The 25,372-nt window shown below is 46.3% G+C and overlaps 1 protein-coding gene across 1 annotated transcript; it reads left to right on the top strand.

Annotated features, from left to right (window-relative positions):
* The first annotated feature begins 880 nt into the window (after positions 1–880).
* Positions 881–8,499, top strand: LOC146402493 (vomeronasal type-2 receptor 1-like). Its single transcript, XM_084965686.1, has 3 exons — positions 881–897; positions 1,335–1,626; positions 7,753–8,499. The coding sequence occupies exons 1-3, from the start codon at positions 881–883 to the stop codon at positions 8,371–8,373; spliced, it is 930 nt and encodes a 309-aa protein (XP_084821812.1). The 3' UTR covers positions 8,374–8,499.
* The last annotated feature ends 16,873 nt before the right edge of the window (positions 8,500–25,372 follow it).

The following is a 25,372-nucleotide window of genomic DNA, read 5'->3' as shown; positions in this document are numbered from 1 at the left end:
TTCTGGCCTCTCTCTTCTGTTCCATTGATTTATACCATATGGAGTATACTAGCACTGTACCAACAATATCATACTGTTTTGATCACTATAGATTTGTAATATAGTTTAACACCCAGATTTTTTTTTTTCTGGTCTTTTTTGGCCACACCTGTGGCATGTGGCAGTTTCCAGGCCAGGAATCAAACCTGAGCCACAGCAGTGATAATGTTGGACCCTTAACCCACTGAGACACCAGGGAACTCGCTTAAATCAGGCATTTTGATGCCCTGAGCTTTGCCCTCCTTTCTCTAGACTGCTTTGGCTGTTTTGTGTCTTTTGCCGTTCCACATAAATTTTAGGGTTTCTTGTTCTATTTCCATGAAAAATAGCATTGGAATCTTGCTAGGGATTGCATCGAATCTGTAGATTGCTTTGGATAGTGTGGACATTTTAACATTAGTTCTTATGATCCATGAGCAGGGATTATCTTCCCATTTCTCTGTGTCTTCAATCTCTTTTAACCATGTCTTAGAGATTTCGGTGTATGGGTCTTTCACCTCCTTGGTTAAATTTTATTCTTAGGTATTTTATTCTTTTTGAGGCAATTGTAAATGGGGTTATTGAATTTATCTAATAGCTCATTATCAGTGTATAGAGATGCAAATGATTTTTTCTTAAAATATATTTAAAAAATTTTTAATTATAGTCGATTTACAATGTTGTGCCAATTTCTTCTGTAAAGCATAGTGACCCCATCATATATATATAATATATAACACATATTATATAATATAGGTATAGCCTATATAATATAAAATATACATTATAATGACCCAGTCACATATATTGTATAATATATATATACAATATATACACACTTTTTCTCATACTATCTTCCATCATGTTCTGTTCCAAGAGGTTGGACATAGTTCCCAGTGCTGTACAGCAGGACCTCACTGCTTATCCATTCATTCTAAATGTCATAGTTTGCGCCTACTAACCCCAAACTCCCCGTCCATCACACTCCCTCTCCCCTCCCCCTTGGCAACTGCAAGTCTGTGCTCTATGTCTGTGAGTGTGTGTTTTTTTTTTTAAGATTTTTATTTTTTCTATTACACTTGATTTATAACGTTCTGTCAAATTTGCAGATAGGTTCACTTGTGGCCTATTTTAGACTTCACATATAAGTGATATCATATGGTATTTGTCTTTCTCTTTCTGATTTACTTCACTTTGTATGAGGATCTCTATTTGAGATGCAACTGATTTGGGGGAGTTGATTTCTGTATCCTGCAACCTTGCTGGATTTATTCTTCGAATAGGTTCTTGCCTGATTCTTGATATTTCTGGTTCAGATTTTCGGAGAGAAGCTTCCGAGGGGCCCGGCGCTTTGTGCTGACTGTGGAGGAGATCAGCAGAGATGCCCGTCTGCTTCCCACCCTCACCCTGGGTTTCTCCCTTCGGGACTTGAGGGACATGGTGTCCCTGGCCCTTCCGGAGACGGTGAATCTGCACTCGGGTGGAAAGGACCCCATTCCTAACTACAGCTGCCACAGCCGCCCTCCTTTGGCCTCTGTGGTCGGAGCCACAAGGTCAGCTCTTTCTATTCCAATGGTGAGATACCAGGGACGTTACAAAATCCCCCAGGTGAGTGGCCCGGAGACCCTCATGTTTATGCAGCACCACCTCTCTGTTCCACGCATCATGGGCTTTCTAACTGAGGTGTAACCAGTCAAATTCTTTTTGAAACTCCTTTTCCTAAATGACAGAAATGAGCAAGTCCTTGGTCGCCTCCCAAGAGGCTGACAGGAGGTTTGAGGGACAGACGTAAATGGTGGTATCATTTTTATTCTTACCCTCCTGTTCCTCCTTAATTTTTTTTATTTAATTAGTTACTTATCTATCTATCTATTTTTGGCAGCATCCACAGCATACAGTAGTTCCCCGGCCAGGAATCGAACCCATGCCACAGCAGCAACCTGAGCTGCAACAGTGACAATGCCAGATCCTTAACCCACCAGACCATCAGGGAACTCCACATGCCTCCTTCTTAATAATGCTGCTGCTGTTTTTCTTCCTCCTCCCCCCTTCCACTCTGCCTTCTTCATCTTGTCATCATCACTGGCAGTTTTGTTACCACACACTAAAAGATCAAGGCATCATATCGAGGTCTCACATCCTGTGGTCAGCAAGTACACCAACTTTTCCAATTCTTGGAGGATGGCTGAGTCTCCTCGAAGTGATATTATCTATACGCCACCACCCTAACAAAAATAGTCACAACAGCGGCATCTCTTTAAGACGAAACTCTGACGGTCCTAGACTTTCCACAAGAAATGCTCGTTTTGGAGAATCTGCAGTAGAGGGGGTTGAGACTTCCTTCCTGCCTGGGCATTTCAGAGGCTATGAGCTCCACTCTTCGCCACGGGCCAGGAGAGTAGGACAGAATGGTTCACTGGGAATTCCGAGAGGAAAGCCTGACAGGGATCTCCATTCCCTTATGTGTGTGTGTCTGTCAGGCAGGGCTGCGTACTCATGGTGTTGCCACGCTTTGGGATCAAGGGCAGCTTTTTAAAAGAAAGGTGTACAGTAAATCAACTATCCTTCAATAAAAGGTTGAGATTCAAAATAAAGAAATAAAAGAAAGATATACAAGGGAACCCCCAAAAATAGTTGCCCATGTTTTGGAAGCAGGAAGGACATTCAGTTACTTATCAAGTTAAGAAGAGGGAATTTTATTCCAGCCAGGCTAAGGATTGTAACTCAGGAGACTCCCAGATGCTCTGAGAACTTTCCATCTTTTGGATGTTGAAGGCATAGTCATACCCATTTTTGAGACAAAGGATCATGCACCAGAATGACATCCTGGTATTTTACGTAAAGTTCACCAATGATACATCGTCCAGGTAAGCAGGTACCAAGAGAGCAGCAAGTCACTGTGACCCGGCATTCCCGCTGCAGCTCATCGGAAACTAATCTGACAAGCATCCAAGAGGACACAGGTTTGACCCCTGGCTTTGCTCAGTGGGTGAAGGATCTGGTGTTACTGTGAGCGGTGGTGTAGGTCGCAGACGCAGCTTGGATCCCATGTTGCTGTGGTTGTGGCTGTGACTGGCAGCTACAGATCCAATTCAACCCCCTAGCCTAGGAACCTCCATATACCGTGGGTGTGGTCCTAAAAAGACAAAAAAAAAAAAAAAAAAAAAAAAAAAAAGTCACCATGATCCCCTGCAGAGCTGGGAGAGAACACTATTTTTTCTAAATTAATTTTTACTGTTTAAATTTCTATGCAATTTTAAAAGTGTTTTTGTGTCCTGGTGGTGTTTGTCTTAAGAGAGGTATTGAAGTATGGTTGATTTACACACAATTTCAAAGGTTACAGGACACTTAGAACAAAATGTGGGCTATCTTCCCCATTGTACAATACATCCCTGCAGCCCTCACTACACTCAATAGTTTGTATCTCCCACTTCCCCCCCATCACCCTCCTCCCACTGGTAACCACTAGTTTGCTCTCTCTGTGAGTCTGCCTCTTTTTTGTTATATTCACCAGTTCCTTGTCTTTTTTCGATTTCACACATAAGTGATATCATACAGTATTTGTCTTTGACTTATTTCACTTAGCATAACACCCTCCAAGTCCATCCACGTTGCTGCAGATGGCATTATTTTAGTCTTTTTTGTGGGTGAGTAATATTCCATTGTGTCCATGAACCACAGCTTCTTAATCCAGTCCTCTGTCAATGGACATGTACGTTGCTTCCATGTCTTGGCTATTGTGATTAGTGGTGCCATGAGGATACGGGTGTATGTATGTTTTCAAATTAGTGTTTTTGATTTTTTTCAAATAGAGGGGTGGACTTGCTGGGTCATGTGATAGTTCTATTTTTAGTTTTTGAGAAACATCCATACTGTTTTCCACAGTGGCTGCACCAATTTGCAGTCCTACTCACGGTGCAGGAGGGTTCCCTTTCCTCTGCATCTTCTGCAACGACTATTACTTGTGTTCCTTTAAGAATGCCATTCCTGGAGTTCCCGTTGTGGCGCAGTGGTTAACGAATCCAACTAGGAACCATGAGGTTGCGGGTTCGGTCCCTGCCCTTGCTCAGTGGGTTAACGATCTGGCGTTGCCGAGAGCTGTGGTGTAGGTTGCAGACACGGCTCGGATCCTGCGTTGCTGTGGCTCTGGCGTAGGACAGTGGCTGCAGCTCCGATTCGACCCCTAGCCTGGGAACCTCCATATGCCGCGGGAGCGGCCCAAGAAATAGCAAAAAAAGACAAAAAAAAAAAAAAAAGAATGCCATTCCTTTTTTTTTTTTTTTTTTTTGCTTTGCTTTTTAGGGCTGCACCTGCAGCATATGGAAGCCCCCAGGCTAGGGATTGAAATGAAGCTACAGCTTCTGGCCTATACCACAGCCACAGCAACGCAAGATCTGAGCTGCATCTGTGATGTACACCACAGCTCATGGCAATGTTGGATCCTTAACCCACTGATCGGGGCCAGGGATCGAACCAGAATCTGCATGGATCCTTGTCGGGTTGGTTAACTACTGAACCATGAGGGGAACTCCAAGAATGCTGTTCTTTTAAGAAGTTGCATGGCTAGCATCAGAAAAAAGGTGAAAAATAGATTGATTGCTACAACGCAGCAGGCACCCCCAACCTGGAAGAGCTCTGGATGATGTGTAATGCAGATGCACCCTGCACATTAGCGAAGGGGAGAGAAGGCCCACAGATCGAGATTTTTGTTTTTTTGTTTTTTGGCCATGCCCAAGGCGTGTGGAAGTTCCTAGTCCAGGGATCAAACCCACATCACAACAACAACCCCAGCCCCTGCAGTGACAATGCTGGATCCTTAACCCCCTGCCCCACAAGAGAACTCCAGGCCAAGAATCTTATATGTAATTTTTTTCTTGTCCTGCCTTAACATATAAATTTTATTTCATCAGAAGGATAGTCTCACAGAGTTCCCTGGTGGCTCAGTGGTTAAGGATCAGGCATTGTCACTGATGTAGCTCAGGTCGCTGCTACAGTTTGGGTTCAATCCCTGACCCAGAAACTTTTGCATGCTTCAATTGAGGCCAAAAAACAAAAAACAAAAATAAGGATATTCCCTCTTCCTACTTAACCTAGCTTGTGTTCGTTCGGTGCAAGAAAAACCTGGCTAGCCAGTTGAGGGGAGAGCTGATTTGCTGATTTTCCATTAGTGCAGAGTGGCAGAAGCTGGGATGGATGCATAGTGGTTTGGGTGGTAGGAATAGTGGTGAGTCATGAGGAGTCTGGAGGCACATTTCAGGTAAGTAGCTTTCTCAGTTTCACACGCAGAAAAGGAGGAAATGAGATTTGAACTGTAACTTCAGAGATGAGCTCCTGAACCACCATGGTGAGCCCAGGATGTGACACCCTTCACACAAGGAGCGTGGGGCACCCTAAGAGGATCTTTTGCAGGGGTGTCCAGGCTTGCAAAAAGTTTCATTACCCACCTCCCCTGGCATCCGGGAGTTCCTCCCCTCCTCCTCCCACACCAAACTGCCCATCCCTCTTACTACAAAGACATGTTGATCCTACTATAAATTTAAAAATAATATCTGGATATAAATTTTAGGGGATTTTAAAATTCCGCTTGATTCTCTCACAGAAAACTCTGGGTTTCAGATTTATATCAGAAAAGCATATAGATTAGAGAAATGCAAATCAATACTACAGTGAGGTATCATCTCACACCCATCAGAATAGTCATTGTCAAAAATAAATCTACAGATGACAAATGCTGGAGAGGGTGTGGAGAAAAGGGTACCCTCTTACACTGTTGGTAGGAAGGTAAATTGGTACAACCAGTATGGAAAACTGTGGAGTGTCCTCAAAAAGCTAAAGGTAGAAGTACCTTAATTCAAAAAGATACTTGTACCTAGATGTTCATTGCAGCACTATTCGCAATAGCCAAGACATGGAAGCAAATGTCCATCAACAGAGGGACGGATTAAGATGTGGTACAGATACACAATGGAATATTACTCAGCCATAGAATATGATGAAATAACGCCATTTGCCCCAATGTGGATGGACCTAGAGATTATTACTAGAGATAAGCGGACAAAGACAAATTCCATATGATATCGCTTATATACCGAATCTGAAAAAAGATACAAATGAACTTATGTACAAAACAGAAAGAGACCCACAGACATAGAAAACAAACTTACAGTTACTGAAAGGGAACGGGGTGTTAATGAGGAGTTTGGTATTAGCACAGGCACGCTGCTACGATATATAAAATAGATAACCAATAAGGACCTGCTGTATAGCACAGGGAACTCTAGTCAATATTCTGTAATCACCTATAAGGGAAACGAATCTGAGAAAGGAAAAAAAAAGCTCTATATAATCGAATCACTAAGACAGCATTGTAAATCAGCGACCCTCCAATAAAAACAAAAACAGAACCGGAAGAACCTATGATTTGCCCAATTCTTTTGACGGCCATCACCCAAGAGCAAGGATGATGGCGAGGCGGCTCATCTCCGGAGGACAAGCCATTGTTTCAGAGCGTGGTGCATCCTGGAGGCTGAGTTTGTGTTTTCTGGATCTTGAGGGCAAGGACGAAGGAAGATATTTTCATCCAGTGCTACAGAAAGAGCGGCAGGTTTGTCCCCAGACTGATCTACATCAAAACGATTGTTAGACATATGCTCGCTGAAAGAACGCGGAATCACTTAACCTCTCTGCACCAAAATGTTCCTAGGTGTCCACGACAGCAAAACCAACCTGAAAGCGATCATGAGGGAGTTAAAAACCCACCCGTGTCCTCCTTGGCACATAATCAATGTTGCCAAATTCAATCTTTGTTCGTAATTATATTCCCCACTGAATATATGAACTCCATTTTGGGGGCGGGGTGCTGTATTGGGGCAGGTGGAAGTTCCCAGGTCCGAGACCCCAGCTGCTGCGGGGACAATGCCGGATCCTTAACCTGCTGCGCCATCAGGGAACTCCAAACTCCAAACTTTATTATGATATCTGTCTCGGGGTGGGGGGAGTAAAATATATGGCAAAATGCATGCACCCACCATTTTCCCAAAAGACCACTGGCTATTTTAAGGCACTGATTCTTTGCTCTTTTAAAAAACATTTCTATGGGAGTCTAGTCGGTTGACAGTTTGTGTTAGTTGCAGGTGTGTAGCACAGTGACTTAGTTATACATACACACACGTCCAACCTTTCTCAGATTCTGCCCCCATTTAGGTTGCTACAGAATATTCAGCAGAGCTCCCTGTGCCATACGGTGGGTCCTTGTTGGTTATTTTATATACAGCAGTGTGTATATAATTACCCTCCCCACAGTATTTCCCTTTCATAACTGGAAGTTTGCTTTGTTTTCAAGATCAATATGCGTTATCTTTTCTTTTCCTTTTTTTCTTCTTAAGGCTGCACCGGTGGCACATGGACATTCCCGGGCTAGGGGTCAAATCTGAGCTGCAGCTGCCAACCTGTACCACAGCCAGAGCCACACCAGAGACTTACACTGCAGCTTGCAGCAACGCTCGATCCTTAACCCACTGAGCGAGGCCAGGGATGGCACCTGCATCCTCATGGATGCCAGTCAGATTCATTTTCCCTTAGCCTCAGCGGGAACTCCTGCACTGTCGTGCCTATGGAATACATGGTCAGAACCTATCTCCCCTGTTCTCACACTGTCAGAGGTTTGTCACCGGCTCTGACTGTCCCCGCCCCGCTCTTTCTCTCTCATCCTGTGAAAATCATCTCTCCCTCCAGGTGTGTTTCGCCTCCAGCGCCGTCATCCTCAGTGACAAGGCCCAGTTCCCCTCCTGCCTCTGGACGATTGCCAGCGACCAGGCATGTTCCCCAAGCCTGACCAAGCTGCTGACCCACTTTGCGTGGGCATGGGTGGGCCTGGCATCCCAAGACGACGATGGTCGCCAGCGGGGCAGTCAGCTGATCAGTGCCGAGCTGTCAAACACTGGGGTGTGCCTTGAGTTCGGTGCAATGATCCCTGCCTACCTGCCCAGTGCAAAGATGGTGCAGGCGGCCAAGGCACTGAGGGGATCCACCACCAAGGTCGTGTTGGTCTTTATAAGCAATGGCATCTTCTGCCTGGTGTTATGGAGCCTCTCTGGGGACGTGGCAGGGAGGCTATGGATCTGCCTGTTCGCCGTGCAGAGTGACCACACCGTGACCACACCGGACACTGCCCAGATCCTGCACAGGCCCTTCTGCTTCACGGAGCCCAAGATGACAGAGGTCATCTCAGCATCCTTCAGCCAGAGGACCAGGACTCGAGAAGAGCCCTCCTGGGGCTGGCTGTGGAACAGGAATTTTATTATTATTATTATTATTATTATTATTATTATTATTATTATTTTGGTCTTTTTCTAGGGCCGCTTCCCACAGCATATGGAGTTTCCCAGGCTAGGGGTCTAATCAGAGCTGTAGCCGCCGGCCTTCCCCACAGCCACAGCCACACAGGATCCGAGCCGCATCTGCAACCCACACCACAGCTCACGGCAACACCGGATCCTTAACCCACTGAGCGAGGCCAGGGATCAAACCCGAAACCTCATAGTTCCTAGTCGGATTCGTTAACCACTGCGCCACAACGGGAACTCCAGGAGCAGCAATTTTAAATGTGAGTGGTCCACATGGCCAATAGAACCAAAGACTGGAAAAATCCAGTTTTGTGCAGGAGCAGGTCAGCTGAGCCAGAACCAGCCATTCCTGACCTTGGGTGATCTGGGCACGCTCTGCAACAGCGACACGGCTGTGTACGGTGTCGCACACGCGCTCCAGGCCATGAGCATGGACGAGCATCTCAGGGAGACCCTGGCTGAGACCCGGGGCCCCCCTGGCCCTGGCAGGTGAGAGACAGGCCTGTCTTACCAGCAGGAAAGTGTGCTGGGGCATTGAGTCCCAGGCGAGAGAGGTCTCGCTTCTACCCTCGAAGTGAGGTGGGGAGGGTAACAGTGGATTCTTTCTCATTCATTTGATTCAATTCCAGGTTTGTAACACAGGTCAGCATAGCGGAGGGTTGTCGACACACAGAGCTGCGTAAGGGAGTTCCCCTCATGGCTCTGTGGAAACAAATCTGACTAGGATCCATGAGGATGGGGGTTCAATCCCTGGCCTTGCTCAGTGGGTTAAGGATCCAGTGTTGCCTCGAGCTATGGTGTAGGTCACAGATGTGGCTCAGATCTGGTGTTGCTGTGGCTGTGGTGTAGGCCAGCAGCTGCAGCTCCAATTCGACCTCTAGCCTGGGAACTTCCGTATGCCATGGGTGCAGCCCTAAAAATACAGGGAAAAAAAAAAAGCTGTATAAATCATGTTTTAACTAGAGGGTCACAGTGGTGGATGGAAAGGGACAGAGATCATGAGGTTTCGATTTGTTTTCATTTCAAGTATTTTAGGTAAAACATTAGCAAATAAACCTCAACGGAGCATGAAAAGGACAAATAACACGACAAATTGAAGTACATTCTACCTAGAAATTTATGTCTCATATGGCTCAGTACAAGGAAATCTATATGTATAAATACAAAAAAAATCTATAAATCACCACATTTATATGTCAATGGTAGACAGAAAAATTATTTCAATAGTTTGAAAAAAATAAGAAATTTTCTAAATTGAAGTATGGTTGATTTCCAATGTCCTGTTTCAGGTGTACAGCGCAGTGATTCAGCCATATCTTAATTATTGGCTGAATAATATGTATTATATATACATATATATAATTATATATTATATAATCATATTTATATATTATATTATAGTATTATACTAATGTAATTATATATACACATATATTATATATTGTATATATTATATATATTCAGTTATATCTTAATTGTTGGCTGAATAATATGTATTATATATACATATATATAAATATATAGTGTATTTTTTTTCAGATTCTTTTCCCTTATAGGTTAGTATAAAATAACATAATGTATGACTTCAGTGTGCAGTTGGTAATATAAAATCCTGAATGGAGTTCCCGTCGTGGTGCAGTGGTTAACGAATCCGACCAGGAACCATGAGGTTGCGGGTTCGATCCCTGCCCTTGCTTAGTGGGTTAACGATCCGGTGTTGCTGTGAGCTGCGGTGTAGGTCGCAGACGGGGCTCGGATCCTGCATTGCTGTGGCTCTGGTGTAGGCTGGCAGGTACAGCTCCGATTGGACCCCTAGCCTGGGAACCTCCATATGCCGCGGGAGCGGCCCAAGAAATGGCAAAAAGACAAAAAAAAAAAAAAAAAAATCCTGAATGATTACATAATTAATATACAAAAATCTCTTTTCCAATGTCATAGGGAAGGGTTCTTTAAGCACAATGTAAACACAGAAGTTAAAGGAAAAATATAATAAACTGGACTGCACAAAATATTTTAAAATATTTCTGCAGTAAAAAAAAAAAGCCTTTAGGAGTTCCTGTTGTGGCTGAGCAGTAACAAATCCGACTTGTATCCATGAGGATGCAGGTTGGCTCACTGGGTTAAGGATCCAGCATTGCTGTGAGCTGTGGTGTAGGTTGCAGATGCAGCTCAGATCCAGCATTTCTGTGGTTGTGGTGTTAGGCCAGCAACGGCAGCTCTGATATGACCCCTAGCCCGGGAACCTCCATATGCTATGGGTGTGGCCCTAAAAAGCAAAACAAAACAAAACAAAAAAAGAGAGAGAGAGTCATTAAACAAGCTCAAAAGACAATTTAAAAACCCTGTTACACAATATTTGTGACATACAAAAACTCGTTTCTCTAATTTTCAATAAATTACCAAAAAAAAAAGATAATTCAATATGTCTCTCTCATGAAAATTAGAAAAAGGATTTCCTCCCTCAAGGTGAGTAAGGTTTTTCCTTACTTTTGAGAAAAACATTCACACTCTGATAATTTTGTTAAGACAAAATACTTCACTGCCATCGGCCAGAAAATTACATACATATTGGAAACTTTTTTTTTTATACTTTTTTAAATTTACTTTTTTTTTTTTGCTTTTTTAGGGCCACACACGTGGCATATGGAGATTCCCAGGCTAGGGGTCGAATCAGAGCTACAACTGTCGGCCTACACCACAGCCACAGCAATGCAGGATCCGAGCTGCATCTGTGACCTACACCACAGCTCACGGTTGTGCCAGATCCTTAACCCACTGAGAAAGGCCAGGGATCGAGCCGGCAACCTCATTGTTCCTAGTTGGATTTGTTCCCCCTGCACCATGACAGGAACTCCTAAATTTACATTTTAATTAATTAATTTCTTTTTTCTTTTCATGGCTGCGCCTGCGGCATGTGGAAGTTCCCAGGCTAGGGGTGGAATAGGAGCTGTAGCTGCCAGCCTACACCACAGCCTCAGCAACACCTGATCAGAGCCACGTTTGCGACCAATGCCACAGCTCGCAGCAACGCTGGATCCTTAACCTATCGACGGAGGCCAGGGATGAAACCCACGTCTTTATGGATGCTGTGTCAGGTTCTCAACCCACTAAGCCACAGTGGGGACTCCTATTTTAATTTTTATTGATGTTTAGTTGATTTACATGTTGTGTTCGCTTTGCATTTTGGATGGTGTAGAGGAGTCAGAGAACGGAAGGAACTGAATGATTCATTTTATCTGCAGATTTTTTTTTTCGAGCGTTTCTTTTGTGTCCAGCACAGCTTAGGAGCCTAAGAAGGCCCATTCTTGTTCTCAAGGACCATAAAATCCCAGCTGTTAATATAATTACACTACAATTCTAGCAGCGGAGAGCAGCGGGCAGAGCTGGTGTGATGGAGAGAGGGAGATGGGCAGGTGGGGTAAGACGCTCCAAGAGCCGCTTTTTGAATACACACACCTGCGTGATCACTTGAGGATGTGAGCTTGGGACTTTCCAGAAAGGTCTCCATGAGCGACAATTCTAAGGCAGGAAGAAGATGAGGAGCATGGAAAAGAGAGCCCCGTGAGGTTAGAGTCAGAAGGGCCAAGGAAGAGAGAAGCCGGTTTAATTAGATGCTGAAACGCTCCCCTGATGAAGAGAAAGCATCCTTTTGAGATGAACAGTTAAATTTATTTTACCACACTTGCGAGGAGAAAAAGAAGAGAGAGATCCATCAGCCAAATACTCATTTGTGGAGAAAAAAAGGTATATTTATGTTCCTTTCAACAACTGGGTTTACTTTCGGAATCAAGAAATGACTGGGGGGGGGGGCAGAAGGATGGTTTGGAGTTTGGGGTTGGTAGATGGAAACTATTATACATGCAATAGTTAAACCACAAGGTCCTACAAGGTACAGCACAGGGAACTACATCCAATATCCTGTGATAAACCACAACAGAAAAGACTCTGAAAAACTATATGTATATAAAGAACTATGTCACTTTGCCACCGGTCAGAAGGCACACAGAACCAGGAATGATCCTACAGATAAAAAGATGCATCACAGACAAAAGTGTGAACATAGAAGAAAGATTTGGGGGGGGGGGTCGGGAAACAGCCTGTGATCCAAACCCAGGGTGCTGGGTTTATTTCTGCAAGTCAAATTCTACGCAACTACAGCCACGCCCACTCATGTATGTCTGTCAGTGGCTGCTTTTACACAACAAGGATAGAGTTAAATAGAGGTGACCCGGACTCCGTGGGCAGCCGGGCCAAAAATACTTACTGTCTGGGCTTTTGGCAAAAAGGTGTAACCTTCTGTGTGGCTACATCGAACTGGGAACTAGTTATCCTTGGGAGGGAGGATAGAATTTGGAGGTAGATGGAGAGCTTCCGGTTTGTATTCCAAAAGCACATGTGTGTGTCTACGTTTCTCTCCTGTTTAAAATAGCGCCCCTCCTGAAGAACTAAGGAAAAACAGGCTGGACGGGGCTGCCCCAGACCCAGCAACTCACAAGCCCTGGTACCCACAGCTCCTGCCTTACTTTAGGAAACTATTATACATGCAATAGTTAAACCACAAGGTCCTACAAGGTACAACACAGGGAACTATATCCAATATCACAAGCCCCCGCGAAAAAGAAATTTCCTTTGATGCCAATGGAGATATCCCTGCTACGTTCGAGATTATTTATGGAAAAAAGCTTCCGGAAGGTTCCTTCCGCCTGGTGAATATTGGCCGTCTTTATGCCAGCAGCTCGTCACAAGCAAGGATCTTCCTCAATGAGAGTGCCCTCTGGTGGCCGGAAGGGGCCGCACAGGTAAGCAGGTGCCGCCCTTGCATGCAGGTTCCTGGTCTGTGGACTGTCTCACCCCTCTTCCCCATAAACCGCAACCACGAAGCCCAAATAACACTAAAATCAGTCCTTGGCTCAACATCTGTCTGTCAGGACATTATTTCAAGTAATAGACTCTACGCTCCTATTTTGAAAAAATTTCCTAGAATGCCCAGTGAATGGAGTGCCCATCTAAGAGGATTTTAAAATCTTTTTTTACGTGATGCCTCTATGAACAGCTGGGTTACGACCTTTTAAGCCGTAGCTCTTGCGGAGGAATTTCAGACTATTTGGGGAGTGAACACTGAACTCCGAGAATTGTGTTCACGCCGGCCGTGTCAACCACGCGGACATCTGTTCACGGCACCCAGAGCCCAGGCGGGAGTAGAGAAGCCCATCACGGAATGAATTCACAGCGGATTTTTTCACTTCCTTCTTGTGCTACAAACAAAGACTTTCAGTGACCTAAATTTAGGTGCAGAGGTTGTCTCATTGTCAGCTCTCCTAAAAGGACACATAAAGCCTTTCTTTCTCTGGCGCGTCCAGTAAAAGCCGAAATCCAGTTTACAGAAACCTGAAACCACAGCTAAAAGGATTCATGGGTCAGAGCAGTTATCCTTCCCCACGTTTCTCTTTATTATAACCCCGGGAGGATTTGTTTTTCTTTCAAGGAGATCTTTTAGGCGTTTCAGCGCTGACTATTATATTTCTTTTCTTTTCTTTTTAGGGCTGCACCCACGGCATATGGAGGTTCCCACGGTAGGGCTGGAATCAGAGCTACACCACAGCCACAGCGACGCCTGATCCGAGCTGTGTCTGTGACCTACTCCACCCCTCACCGCGTCACCAGATCCTTAACCCACTGATCGAGGCCAGGGATTGAACCCGCACCCTCATGGTTCCTAGTCAGATTCATTTCTGCTTCAAGATGATGGGAACTCCTGACTATTGTATTTCATATACCACCCAGAATTTGAAATCAACAGTTGCCAGGAAACCTTGGGTTAACCTGTGCTGCTAAGTGGATAGAAAGAGGAATTTCTCTCATCCATTCTTTTTTAAAAAAAAAATTTGTATTGACATGTAGCTGATTTACAAAGTTTCACATGTACAACGAATTGTGATCAGTTTTATATATATATATATATATATATATATAGAGAGAGAGAGAGAGAGAGAGAGAGCATATTTCTCTGTGCTATACAATAATAGGTCCTTGTTTTTTATCTATTTTATGCATAGTGGTGTGTAGCTGCTCCTTCCAAACTCCTCATTTATCCCTCCCCACCCTCTTTCCCTCTTGGTAATCACAAATCTGTTCTCTCTGTGAGTCTGTTCCTGTTTTGTAGATCAGTTCATTTGTACCATATTTTAGATTCCCCACGTCAGGGATAGCATATGGTATTTGTCTTTTTCTTTCTAACTTACTTTACTTAGTATGATATCTCTAGGTCCACCCATGTTGCTTCAAATGGCATATTTAAATTTTAGTTAAAGTATAGCAATATTATACAAGTTGCAGTGTACAATCCAGTGAGTCACAATTTTTTCAGTTATAATGTAATTCATAGTCACATTTATAGTTACTTTAAAATATTGTCTATATTTCCCATGTTGTACAATATATCCTTATAGCTTATTTTATACCTCATAGTTTATACCTCTTACTCCTCTAGCCCTATTTTTCTGCTCCCCCTTCCCTCTCCCCATTGGTAACCATCAGCTTGTTCTCTGTGTCTGTGAGTCTGCTTCTTTTTGTTATATTCACTAGTTTGTTGTATTTCTTAGATTCCACATACAAGTGATATCACGTAGTATTTGTCTTTCTCTGTATGAATCACATGATTAAGCGTAATACGCTCTAAGTCCATCCGTGTTGTTGCAAATGGCCATCCTTTCATTCTTTTTCATGGCTGAGTAGTATTCCTTGTGTATATGTACCGCTTGTTTAGGCTGCTTCCATGTCTTGACGATGGCAAATAGTGCTGCCGTGATCATTGGGGTGTGTCTATTTTTTCAAATTAGTGTGTTCCTTTTCTCCAGCTAGATGCCCAGCAGTGGACTTGCTGGGCCATGTGATGATTATATTTTCAGTTTTTTGAGACATCTCCCTGGTGTTTTCCACAGGGGCTGCACCAACTTAGATCCCCACCAGCAGCACACAAGGGTCCCCTTTTCTCCACAGCCTAGCATGTGTCATTTGTGTTCTTATGGATGACGGCCGCTCTGACAGGGAAGAGGGGATAGGTTACCACGTTTTGGTGTGCATTTCCTTGTTCACCAGTGCTCTGCAAAGATTTCGAGGTGCCCACCGCAAAGGAGTCTCTGCCTTCATGGAGTTAACGTGAGGGGGGGGGCAGATACACGGAGAATAGATGGTTATCAGGTCAGCTTCAGCTTTGTTTGTGGAAGGATCTCAACCCCTTGCGACGGTGCCTAGGTCACAGTGGGTGCTTCACTGTTTGAAGCCTGGACTTGTGCAGCCCCCTAGCGTCTCCTCATCCTCAAGTCTTCAGCGGTTCCAGGGTTCGCGGTGGGGGGCGGGGGCGGACCAGAGACAGGACAGACCGGAAACGTGTCTCTCTGCACCTCCTTCCTCCGCAGAGCCCCCGTTCCTCCCCTCAGGGCAATCCTGTGGGGCTCATTTTAGTGGCAAGGGACGAGGGACATTCTGAGACCCATCAAGAGTCACGCCCAATGCAAGGGAGAGTCTTTCTTCCCTGGAGGCACAGGGATGCCTAACCCTGGATTTGTGGGGCAGACGGGCAGCAGAACACTAACTAGGGTCCGCCAGGAAGGAAGAGAAGGGGTGATGGACACTCGTGGGCGAGCGCGAGTCCACACTGAGGTCACACCCTTCCAGCTGTCTCTCCAGCAGCTGCTCCACAACCACAAAGAATGGATAATCCCTGCTGAGGGGAAGGGATTTAGGACTCTCTGCCTGGGGACCACGTGATCCCTGACGTCCACACCACCTCTCAGGGGATTCCTGGGGAGAAGCGGGCATTGCATGTCCAGGATGGAAAATGGACAGCCCCCCTCCATCTGTGGTGTGCTGCCCAGGGCTGCTTTCAGATCTGCTGGGCAGGTGGGCTCTGGGGACGGGGAATCATTTGCGGGCTGAAAATGTTACCGGACCAAGCGTCCATCCGCGTTCCCTCACTGAGTAAGGCCCATCTACTGGTAGGGGTGGTGGTGAAGGAATGGGCAGCGCTTATTAGGCACCAAGGAGTCCCCAGAGGGTTTCAGGGGGGCCTTTTTAAAGACCAGCTGAGGAAGGGGTGTCCCAGGGAGTGTGGTCAGCTTGTGCACAGTTCTGATTGGTTGATGGTGAGGTCAGGAGGCAGTGTCCCAGGGGTTAACATTATCCATTCTCAGGCTCCAGTGGGTCTGGGGGCTACACACTCATGGCCATCAGGCAGCTAACTTCTTCCCTTTGGTGGGGGTTTGAGCATCCGTAAAACAACTCAGGATGGGTGCACCGGATACTGTTATCTAGGTGCTTAGAGAGAGGACGTGGGGTCCCCGGGGTCCTAGGTTACCAAAAAGCCCCTTCCTCAGAGCTTCCCGCTGTGCTACGAACTTCCCTCTTCTCATCCCAGGAGAGGAAAGAGGCACTCCTTGCACGAACAGATCTTCCGTGTCTACACTTCAAACCCCCACCTTTCCACGTGCAATCTGATTCCTTCGGGATAAATCCATCTCTCACGTGCTTCTGAAGGCACTGATGATGTCTCACGCCCGACTCCAACCCTGTGATTCTGTTTGCTGACCCCAGCGCTGAGTTCAAGCAAGGCATAAGGAAAATCGCCCACCCGTGGGACCAGATAGCGTGTTTATCAGGGTGCTCTGGACCAGAAGCGTCCATACCGCACACGAGTATTTTCCGAGAGCTCTCCTCTTTCTCCTGTGGCCCTCGTGGCTCATGGATGGACATCGCAACAGCTGATGACAATCTTGCCACCGTGAGAAAAGCCCCTGAGGACATGAGAACGGGATCCTTTTCAGATGTGCCCGGCTGGGGGGGAAACGCAAAGCGTCTGACGCTTGTCTCATCGCTGACGCCTCTTTGTGTTGGAACTTCTCTTAGGTGTAGCCCAAACACCCTGAGTTATAATAACCCTGCACTGATGAAGCTGATATGACCCCTGATCCTGACTCACACTAAGAATCAAGAGGACGTCCTTCTCTTGCAGGTCTAACCCTGTGACATCAGGGTTCTGCTTCCCCGCAGCTTCCCCGCTCTGTCTGCAGGGAGAGCTGTCCTCCTGGGTCCAGCCAGGTCCCCCGTCAAGGCTGCTCCCACTGCTGCTTTGAGAGTCAGGCCTGCCCGGAGGGACCGTTTGTGAATAGAACAGGTGAGGTGCAGGCGTGAAAACCACACCCTTGGAAGAGCTGAGAGTCGGCTCAGGTTTTCCATCCGAGGATCTGCTTTCCTCCCTCCTGCAAATTCTGAGAGTCCTGGCCGCCCACAAACCAGGGTTCCCAGGGTCTCCTTTGGCATCTCGGGGCTCCAGGTGGGAAGCAGATTTCTTTGTCCAGTCTGGCTTTGAGTGGAGGAGGAAAGAGAGTCCGAGATGGAGCCCAAGATTCCAGGGCTCATGAAGCAATCCTCACCAACAACCGTTCTGGCCAAAAACGTGCCAATGTCAGGTCCGCTGAGTCACTCAGAGAAGGGTCAGTACCCCAGGGCCCACAGGCCAAAGGGTCTTTTTTACATATTGTCCAGGGCTGCCTGGGACTGCGATGGCAGAGTTGAAGGTTGTGATGGAGAGAGTCTGGCTGACGAGGCTGAAAACATCTGCAACCTGGCCCATCACAGTAAGACTCTCTTCCCCAATGCAGACAGTTGGATGAGGTCCGAAACCCTTGACAACAGCAGGGACTGTCCAGGTTCTGCCTTAAGGGTCCCCTGCATTTCTCCACGTTGACAATGAACTCCCTGCCTTGATCTTTGCACCAGTAAAATTGCACAGCAGCACAAACCCCCCCATTCCCTATGTATGTTATGCTTTGGACCACTCATCACCAGATAGAGGAAGGGAAGGGGGTGGGTCTATATCAGGTGCTCATTCTCTGTGTGCATTTTTTTTTTTTGTCTTTTTGTCTTTCTAGGGCTGCACCCGTCGCATATGGAGGTTCCCAGGAGAGGGGTCCAATCGGAGCTATTGCCGCCGGCCAGATCCAAGCTGAGTCTGTGACCTACACCACAGCTTACGGCAATGCTGGATCCGTAACTCACTGAGCAAGGCCAGGGATCGAACCCGCATCCTGGTTCCTAGTTGGATGCATTTCGGCTGCGCCACAGTGGGAACTCCCTCTGTGTGCTTTTTTTTTAAAAAGTAGAGTATAGTTGATTGACAGTGTTATGCCAATTTCTGCTGTGCAGCCTAGTGACCCAGTCATAAATATACACATTCTTTTTCTCGTACTTTCTTCCATCCTGTTCTATCCCAGGAGACTGGATACAGTTCCCTGCACTGTATGGTAGGACCTCACTGTTCATCCCATTGCATCTAGGGTGAGATAAGGTTTTTTTTCCCTCTCTATGTATTTATTTATTTGCTTTTAGGGCTACACCCGTGGCATATGGAGGTTCCCAGGCTATGGGTTAAATTGGACCCAGAGCTGCCAGCCACATCCACAGTCATAGCCACACCAGATCTGAGCCACATCTGTGAGCTACCCCACAGCTCACGGCAACACCCGATCCTTCACCCACTGAGCGAGGCCAGGGATGGAACCCACATCCTCAGGGATCCTAGTTGGGTTTGTTACTGCTGAGCCACAGCGGGAACGTCTCTCTCTCTTTTTAAACTGAAGTATAATTGATTTATCATGTGTTAATCTCAGCTGTATGGCAAAGTGGTTCAGTTATATAAATACATATATTTACATATAGACATGTGTATTCACAAGTACACACACACACACACACACACACACACACACACACACACACACATTCTTTCAGGGAAGGGATGGAGTTGCGAGGAAGGTTTACGAAACAAAATCCACAAGAAGACCCAGCTAGGACTTCCAGACTGCTGAATAATAAGAGTGATTGTGGGCTTTTGGGGTAAAAACCATTAGGTTTTAGCTTTTATTAGGTTACAGAGGCTTCTTTCTACTTAGAGGTTTCTGATAGTATTTTGTCATAAATAGATGATGATGAATTGGGTTCAGTGTTTTTTTTTTGCATCTATAGACGTGATCATGTAGGTTTTTTCCAGCTGTTTCTTCTTGAAATAAAGTCATATTTTACTTTATCAGCCATACCCATAGCATGCGGAAGTTCCCAGGTCAGGGATCGAACCTCCATCACAGCAGTGACAATGCCAGATCTTTAACCTGCTGAGCTACCAGGGAACTCTTGTTTCTTTTTTACAGATGCAACTCTGCAAAACTCCAGTTGCACAGCCAACCCTCACACCATATCCTCTGCCCTCAAGGAAAGCCCAGCTCACCTGGCCTCCTTGCAGGTCTGGGCCTTGGCTGATCTGGGAGCTTGGCTTTGGGGGGCTCCCATCACCAACTGACTAGAGAAACTCATGCTGCCTATGCTGTTTTGTACCGACAGTGTGGTTGATCCTGAATGCCTGCTTTCCTTCTGGGAGTCTGGGATCTTGGCAGGTGCCAGGCAGAGGGTGCCTTTGTGACCAGCCTGCAATCAGAACCTTTGGCAGTATGTCTTTATATTTTTTAATTTTTTTTACTTTTTTTTTTTTTTGGTCTTTTTAGGGCTGCACCTGAGGCATATGGAAGTTCCCCTGCTAGGGGTCGAATTGGAGTTGTAGCCACTGGCTTACACCACAGCCACAACAATGCCAGATCCAAGCCAAATCTGTGCACTGCACCACAGCTCACGGCCATGCTGGATCCTTAACCCACGGAGCAGGGTCGGGGATCGAACCCACATCCTCATGGATAGATGCTAGTCAGGTTCATTACCCCTGAGCCATGATGGGCACTCCTGGCACTAAGTCTTTAATGAGGTTCCCTGGTGAACATTTCACAGATGTCCATGAAAAAATTAATCACTAGTCAACCTAAGAAAGAAATGGAAAACTGAATTCTCGCCAACCTGAGGATAATACCCCAGGAGACAGCCTTTCAGCTCTGAGGACTGTGCCACCTGTTACAGGTCAAGGCTCAGTTATACAAATTTTTGAGACAAAGGGTTATTATCAAATGACACACTGGCAGTGCACACAATCCAGGCCCTCACGTCCCTGTGCAAATTGAGCAGTGGTCTAAGCTGAGAGGGGAGGGGCACAGGGAGAAAGGGAACAAGGCTTGCTGGACACAGAGAGGTCGTCATTGGCCAAGGCCGCTCTGTGACCTGAGCCTGGACCCGGTGCCCATCTGTGAACGGATCTCAGTAATTCACCATCTTGAGGGGACAAAGAACCCAGGAACAAACTGTCTTCTGGCAAAGAAGTTGCCATAGCAAAGGTCATCAGTCAGCTGGGAAGACTCCTGCTTCTATTTCCACACCAGCCTGCAGCACATTCTTGAGCTGTTTTTGCAGAATTTGAGCCCCCCTCGAGGGCTTGGCCACCAGGTCAACTGGAATTAAAGAGATGGTGTGGCCTCTTCCCAACCCTGCTGACTTCAATCCACTCCAACTCAGATGCAAACTTGGCCACGATTCTGGGCTGGATTCCCCTCTGCTCAAGCCCCTCATGGATACGCATGGACCCTTAGCTTAAATCTTCTCCAGTTTTGCTGGTGGGAAGACACTGCTTTGGCAAAGATTGCCGGTGTCCTCCTTACTTGCTGCGAGTAATAAATCCTTCCTTCTCCTGCTCTTTTGGCTGGTGGGGTCTTTTGGTTTGACACCCACCAAGAAGTGAACTCAGATTGGGAGTCACAGTGGGTCAGGAGTCACGGTGGCCGCTTATAAGATTAAGAAGGACGTTTAACTCCTAAGGAGTTGTGACCCTTTATGCGATTAAGAAGGGAGGTTAGGAGTTCCCGTCATGGCTCAGAGGAAACGGATCCCACTGGTATCCATGAAGACACAAGTTCAATCCCTGGCCTCACTCAGGGGGTTAAGGATCTGGTGTTGCCATGAGCTGTGGTGTAGGTCGCAGACGCAGCTCAGATCCCACGTTGCTGTGGCTCTAGCGTAGGCTGATGGCCACAGCTCTGATTCGATCCCTAGCCTGGGAATCTCCGTATGCTATGGGTGCAGCCCTAAAAAAACAAAAAAAAAAATTTTTTTTAAGGTTTTTTTAACAATTAAGAAGGAAGGTTATCTCCTAAGGAAGTCTGGTTCATGCATATGCACGAGGAGAGGCAGGAGAGTGGAGAACAAGTGTATGTTTCAATTTTCTTGTCCTGCTATGAAACGTGAGCTGCTATTTCACCACAGGTGCTGTCACAGTTGGTCCCGGGAGGCCCTGAGTGTGCCCAGTCCACAGGGAGAAGCCTTGGAAGCTGGGGCTGCTTCTATGCAGACCTCCGCCCACGTGACTTGACTATTGCTGATTGCGCCCTGTATCCTTGGCAGAAGTGAACCACAGCCAGGAGGCTGGCTCTAGGCTGAGTCCAGTCTTCCTGGAGAATCATCAAGCCTGGGGGAGGGCTTGGGGACCCCCAATACTACCACATTCAGCCCTTTCAGCGCCCCCCCACTTCCCTGATACCCCCAGCCTCATTTCATCACAATGCACCCCCCTTCCCAATGCTTGCCTCCTCTATCCAGAGGCATCGATGTATTTTTTCCCAAGCTCATCTAGATTCCATAGGTACTTTTTTTTTTTTTGTCTTTTTGTCTTTTTGCCATTTCTTGGGCCGCTCCTGCGGCATATGGAGGTTCCCAGGCTAGGGGTTGAATCGCAGCTATAGCCGCTGGCCTACGCCAGAGCCACAGCAGCACAGGATCCGAGCCGCGTCTGCGACCTACACCACAGCTCACGGCAACGCCGGATTGTTAACCCACTGAGCAAGGGCAGGGATTGAACCTGCAACCTCATGGTTCCCAGTCAGATTCGTTAACCACTGCGCCACCACGGGAACTCCTCCATAGGTACTTTTTATACATTCTTCCCAATACTTAACATCTTTTTCTTGAAACAACTAGCTATGGGATTTTGCCTGAATAACTCTGGTAGAATTCAGTGTCTTCATTTGTCAAATGAGGAGACTGGTTCTAGTCTTATTCATAGTCACTTTCAGGCCCTAAATTCGAAACTAGTGTGTAACTGTGTGTTTAACGTCTGTATATTGGAGGTGGAAAACTCAGAGTTCCTGTCGTGGCACAGCTGGAACGAATCCGACTAGGCACCACGAAGTGTCTGGTTCGATTCCTGGCCCCATTCCATGGGTTAGGGGTCTGGCGTTGCCATGAACTGTGGTGAGGGCTGGCAGCTACAGCTCTGATTGACCCCTAGCCTGGGCACCTCCACATGCTGCGAGTGCGGCCCTAAAAAGCAAAAAAAGAGAAAGAAAACTCAAATATCCAGACACATTACACATAAAGGAAAAATAAGTATGGTAAGTGTGGCCCACGGTGAATGGGAAGATAAAAACCATCTAAAGCTGTGTGACCTGGACAACCTGCAGAACAGGAGAAAGTATTTGCAAATGATGTGACCAACAAGGGATGAATCTCCAACATATACCAACAGCTCATGCGGTTCAATGAAAAAAAAAAAAAAAAGCCCAATCAAAACTGGGCAGAAGGAGTTCCTGTCATGGCTCAGTAGAAACCAATCTGACAAGGATCCATGAGGACACAGGTTCAATCCTTGGCTTCGCTCAGTGCGTTAAGGATCCGGCATTGCCGTGAGCTGTTGTGTAGGTTGCAGACAAGGCTCAGATCCTGCGTTGTTGTGGCTGAGGCACAGGGCTGGCTGCTGTGGCTCTGATTCAACTCCTAGCCTGGGAACCTCCATGTGCCACAGGTGCAGCCCTAAAAAAGACAAAAAAAAAAAAAAAAAAAAAAAGGGCAGAAGATCTAAATAGACATTTCTCCAAATAAGACATACGAATGGCCAACAGGCTCATGAAAAGATGCCCAATGTTATGAATTCTTAGAGAAATGCAAAACAAAACTGCAATGAGGTACCACCTCGCACCAGTCAGAATGGCCATCATGAATAAGTCCACAAATAACAAAAGTTGGAGAGGGTGTGGCGAAAAGGGAACCCTCCTGCACTGTTGGTAGGAATGTAAATTGGTACAACCACCATGGAGAAGAGTATGGAGGTTCCTCAGAAAACTAAATGTAGAACTACCCTATGACCCAGCAATCCCACTCCTGGGCATATATCCAGACAAAACTACTACAATTCAAAAAGATACATGTACCCCTATGCTCACTGCAACACTATTCACAATAGCCAAGACATGGAAACAACTTAAATGTCCATCAACAGATGAATGAACAAAGAAGATATGGTACATATACACAATGGAATACTACTCAGCCATAAAAAAGAACGAAATAATGCCATTTGCAGCAACATGGATGGAACTAGAGTTTCTCATACTAAGTGAAGAAAGTCAGAAAGAGAAAGACAAATACCATATGACATCACTTCTATGTGGAATCTAAAATATGGTACAAATGAACCTGTCTATAGAACAGACACAGGCTCATTGACATGGAGAACAGACGTGTGGTTGCCAAAGGGGTGGAAGGAGAAAGCGAGATGGATGAGGAGTTTGGGATTAGAAAATGCAAACTATTATATACAGGATGGTTAAACAACAAGGTCCTACTGTGTAGCACAGGGAAATATATTCAATATCCTGTGATGAAACCATAATGAAAAAGATTGCTTTTAAAAAAAAAGAATATATAGAACTGAATCGCTTTGCCAAACAGCAGAAATGAACACATTATAGATCAACTATACTTCAATAAAATTAGAAGAAAAAAATAAAGCGGTGTGACCTTGGGGAAGGCACACAACCTCTCTGAGCCTGTCTCCCCCAAATAAGGCAGGTAAAGTATGGGCCCATAAGAGGCACTTAATAAAATGTCACTGTATTAGCCAAGGTTCTCCAGAGAAACAGAACCAATCAGAGATAGGTCATGCATACATACATGCATGTATATTTATTATGAAGAATTTTCTTGTAATGATTGGCTGAGAGGTCCTGCAGTCTGCTGTCTGCTGGCTGGAGAACCAGGAAAGCCAGTAGTGCAAGTTCCAGTCCAAGGGCAGGAAAAGACCAACATCCCACCTTGACAGCCAGGCAGAGAGAGGATTTCCCTGCCCCACCCTTTTGTTCTGTCCAGGTCCTCAGTGGATGTGGGTAATGCCCACCCACACTGGGGAGGGCCATCAGCTCTACCCAGTCTGCGGACTCAGATGCTCATTCTTCCAGAAACACCCTCACTGACACTCCCAGAAACAAATATCTGGGCACTCCTTGATCCAGTCAAGTTTACCCAGAAAATTAACCATCCAGAAGGCGAGGGAAAGATTTTGAAATACTCCAAGGCCATATTATAAGGCATCACAAAGGGGTGGGCCCGCACAGTGCTCACAAAACAAGTTGGTTTTTTTGTCTTTCTTTTTAGGGCTGCACCCGCAGCATATGGGGGTTCCCAGGCTAGGGGTCCAATCGGAGCCATAGCCTCCGACCTACTCCACGGAAACAGCAACACGGGATTGGAGCCGCGTCCTCAACCTACACCACAGCCCAGGGCGTCTCAGGATCCTTTAGCCACTGAGTGAGTCAAGGATGGAACCCGTGTCCTCATGAATACTGGTTGGGTTGCTTAACCCTAAGCCACCAAGGGAACTCCCACAAAAAAGTTTTGATTAGTTCCCATCTCTAAAGCTGGAGATGCTTTCCACACGTGTTGCAATTTCTTGGTGGGGGGTCACAGTTGAGGGGAATTAATTCCAGGTCTGCACCACTACCTGGCAACACTCTGCTGGAGATCTGGGATGGCTTCCCAGGGTGCAACAGTCCCCATCGCCTCCTGGGTCTCCCGCTCAGCCAGCCTCCCACCCTTGCACCATCTGCCTGGCCTGCCAAGGGAGCAGAGTCTGAGAACCGAGACAAGCAGCATGGGGGCGCTCAGCACGAGCAATTGCTACATGTGGCCACGAGGTGGCGCCAAGGCGGCGTGCTTACAACCACAAGGTGGCGCGCGAGTCACTCCTACCGGCCAGGTGCTCTCAACAGAGCGACTGGCAACACGTGTTACCTCCTTAAATCCCATAAGTG

The sequence above is a fragment of the Sus scrofa genome, chromosome 6 (assembly GCF_054392235.1).
Source record: "Sus scrofa isolate SSC_HxYL_T2T_F1_AM1 chromosome 6, Sscrofa_HxYL_maternal_Yorkshire_Landrace_v2.0, whole genome shotgun sequence".
NCBI lineage: Eukaryota > Metazoa > Chordata > Mammalia > Artiodactyla > Suidae > Sus > Sus scrofa.
The sequence above is the reverse complement of the archived record's forward strand: the minus strand, read 5'-3'. Positions and strand labels throughout refer to the sequence as shown.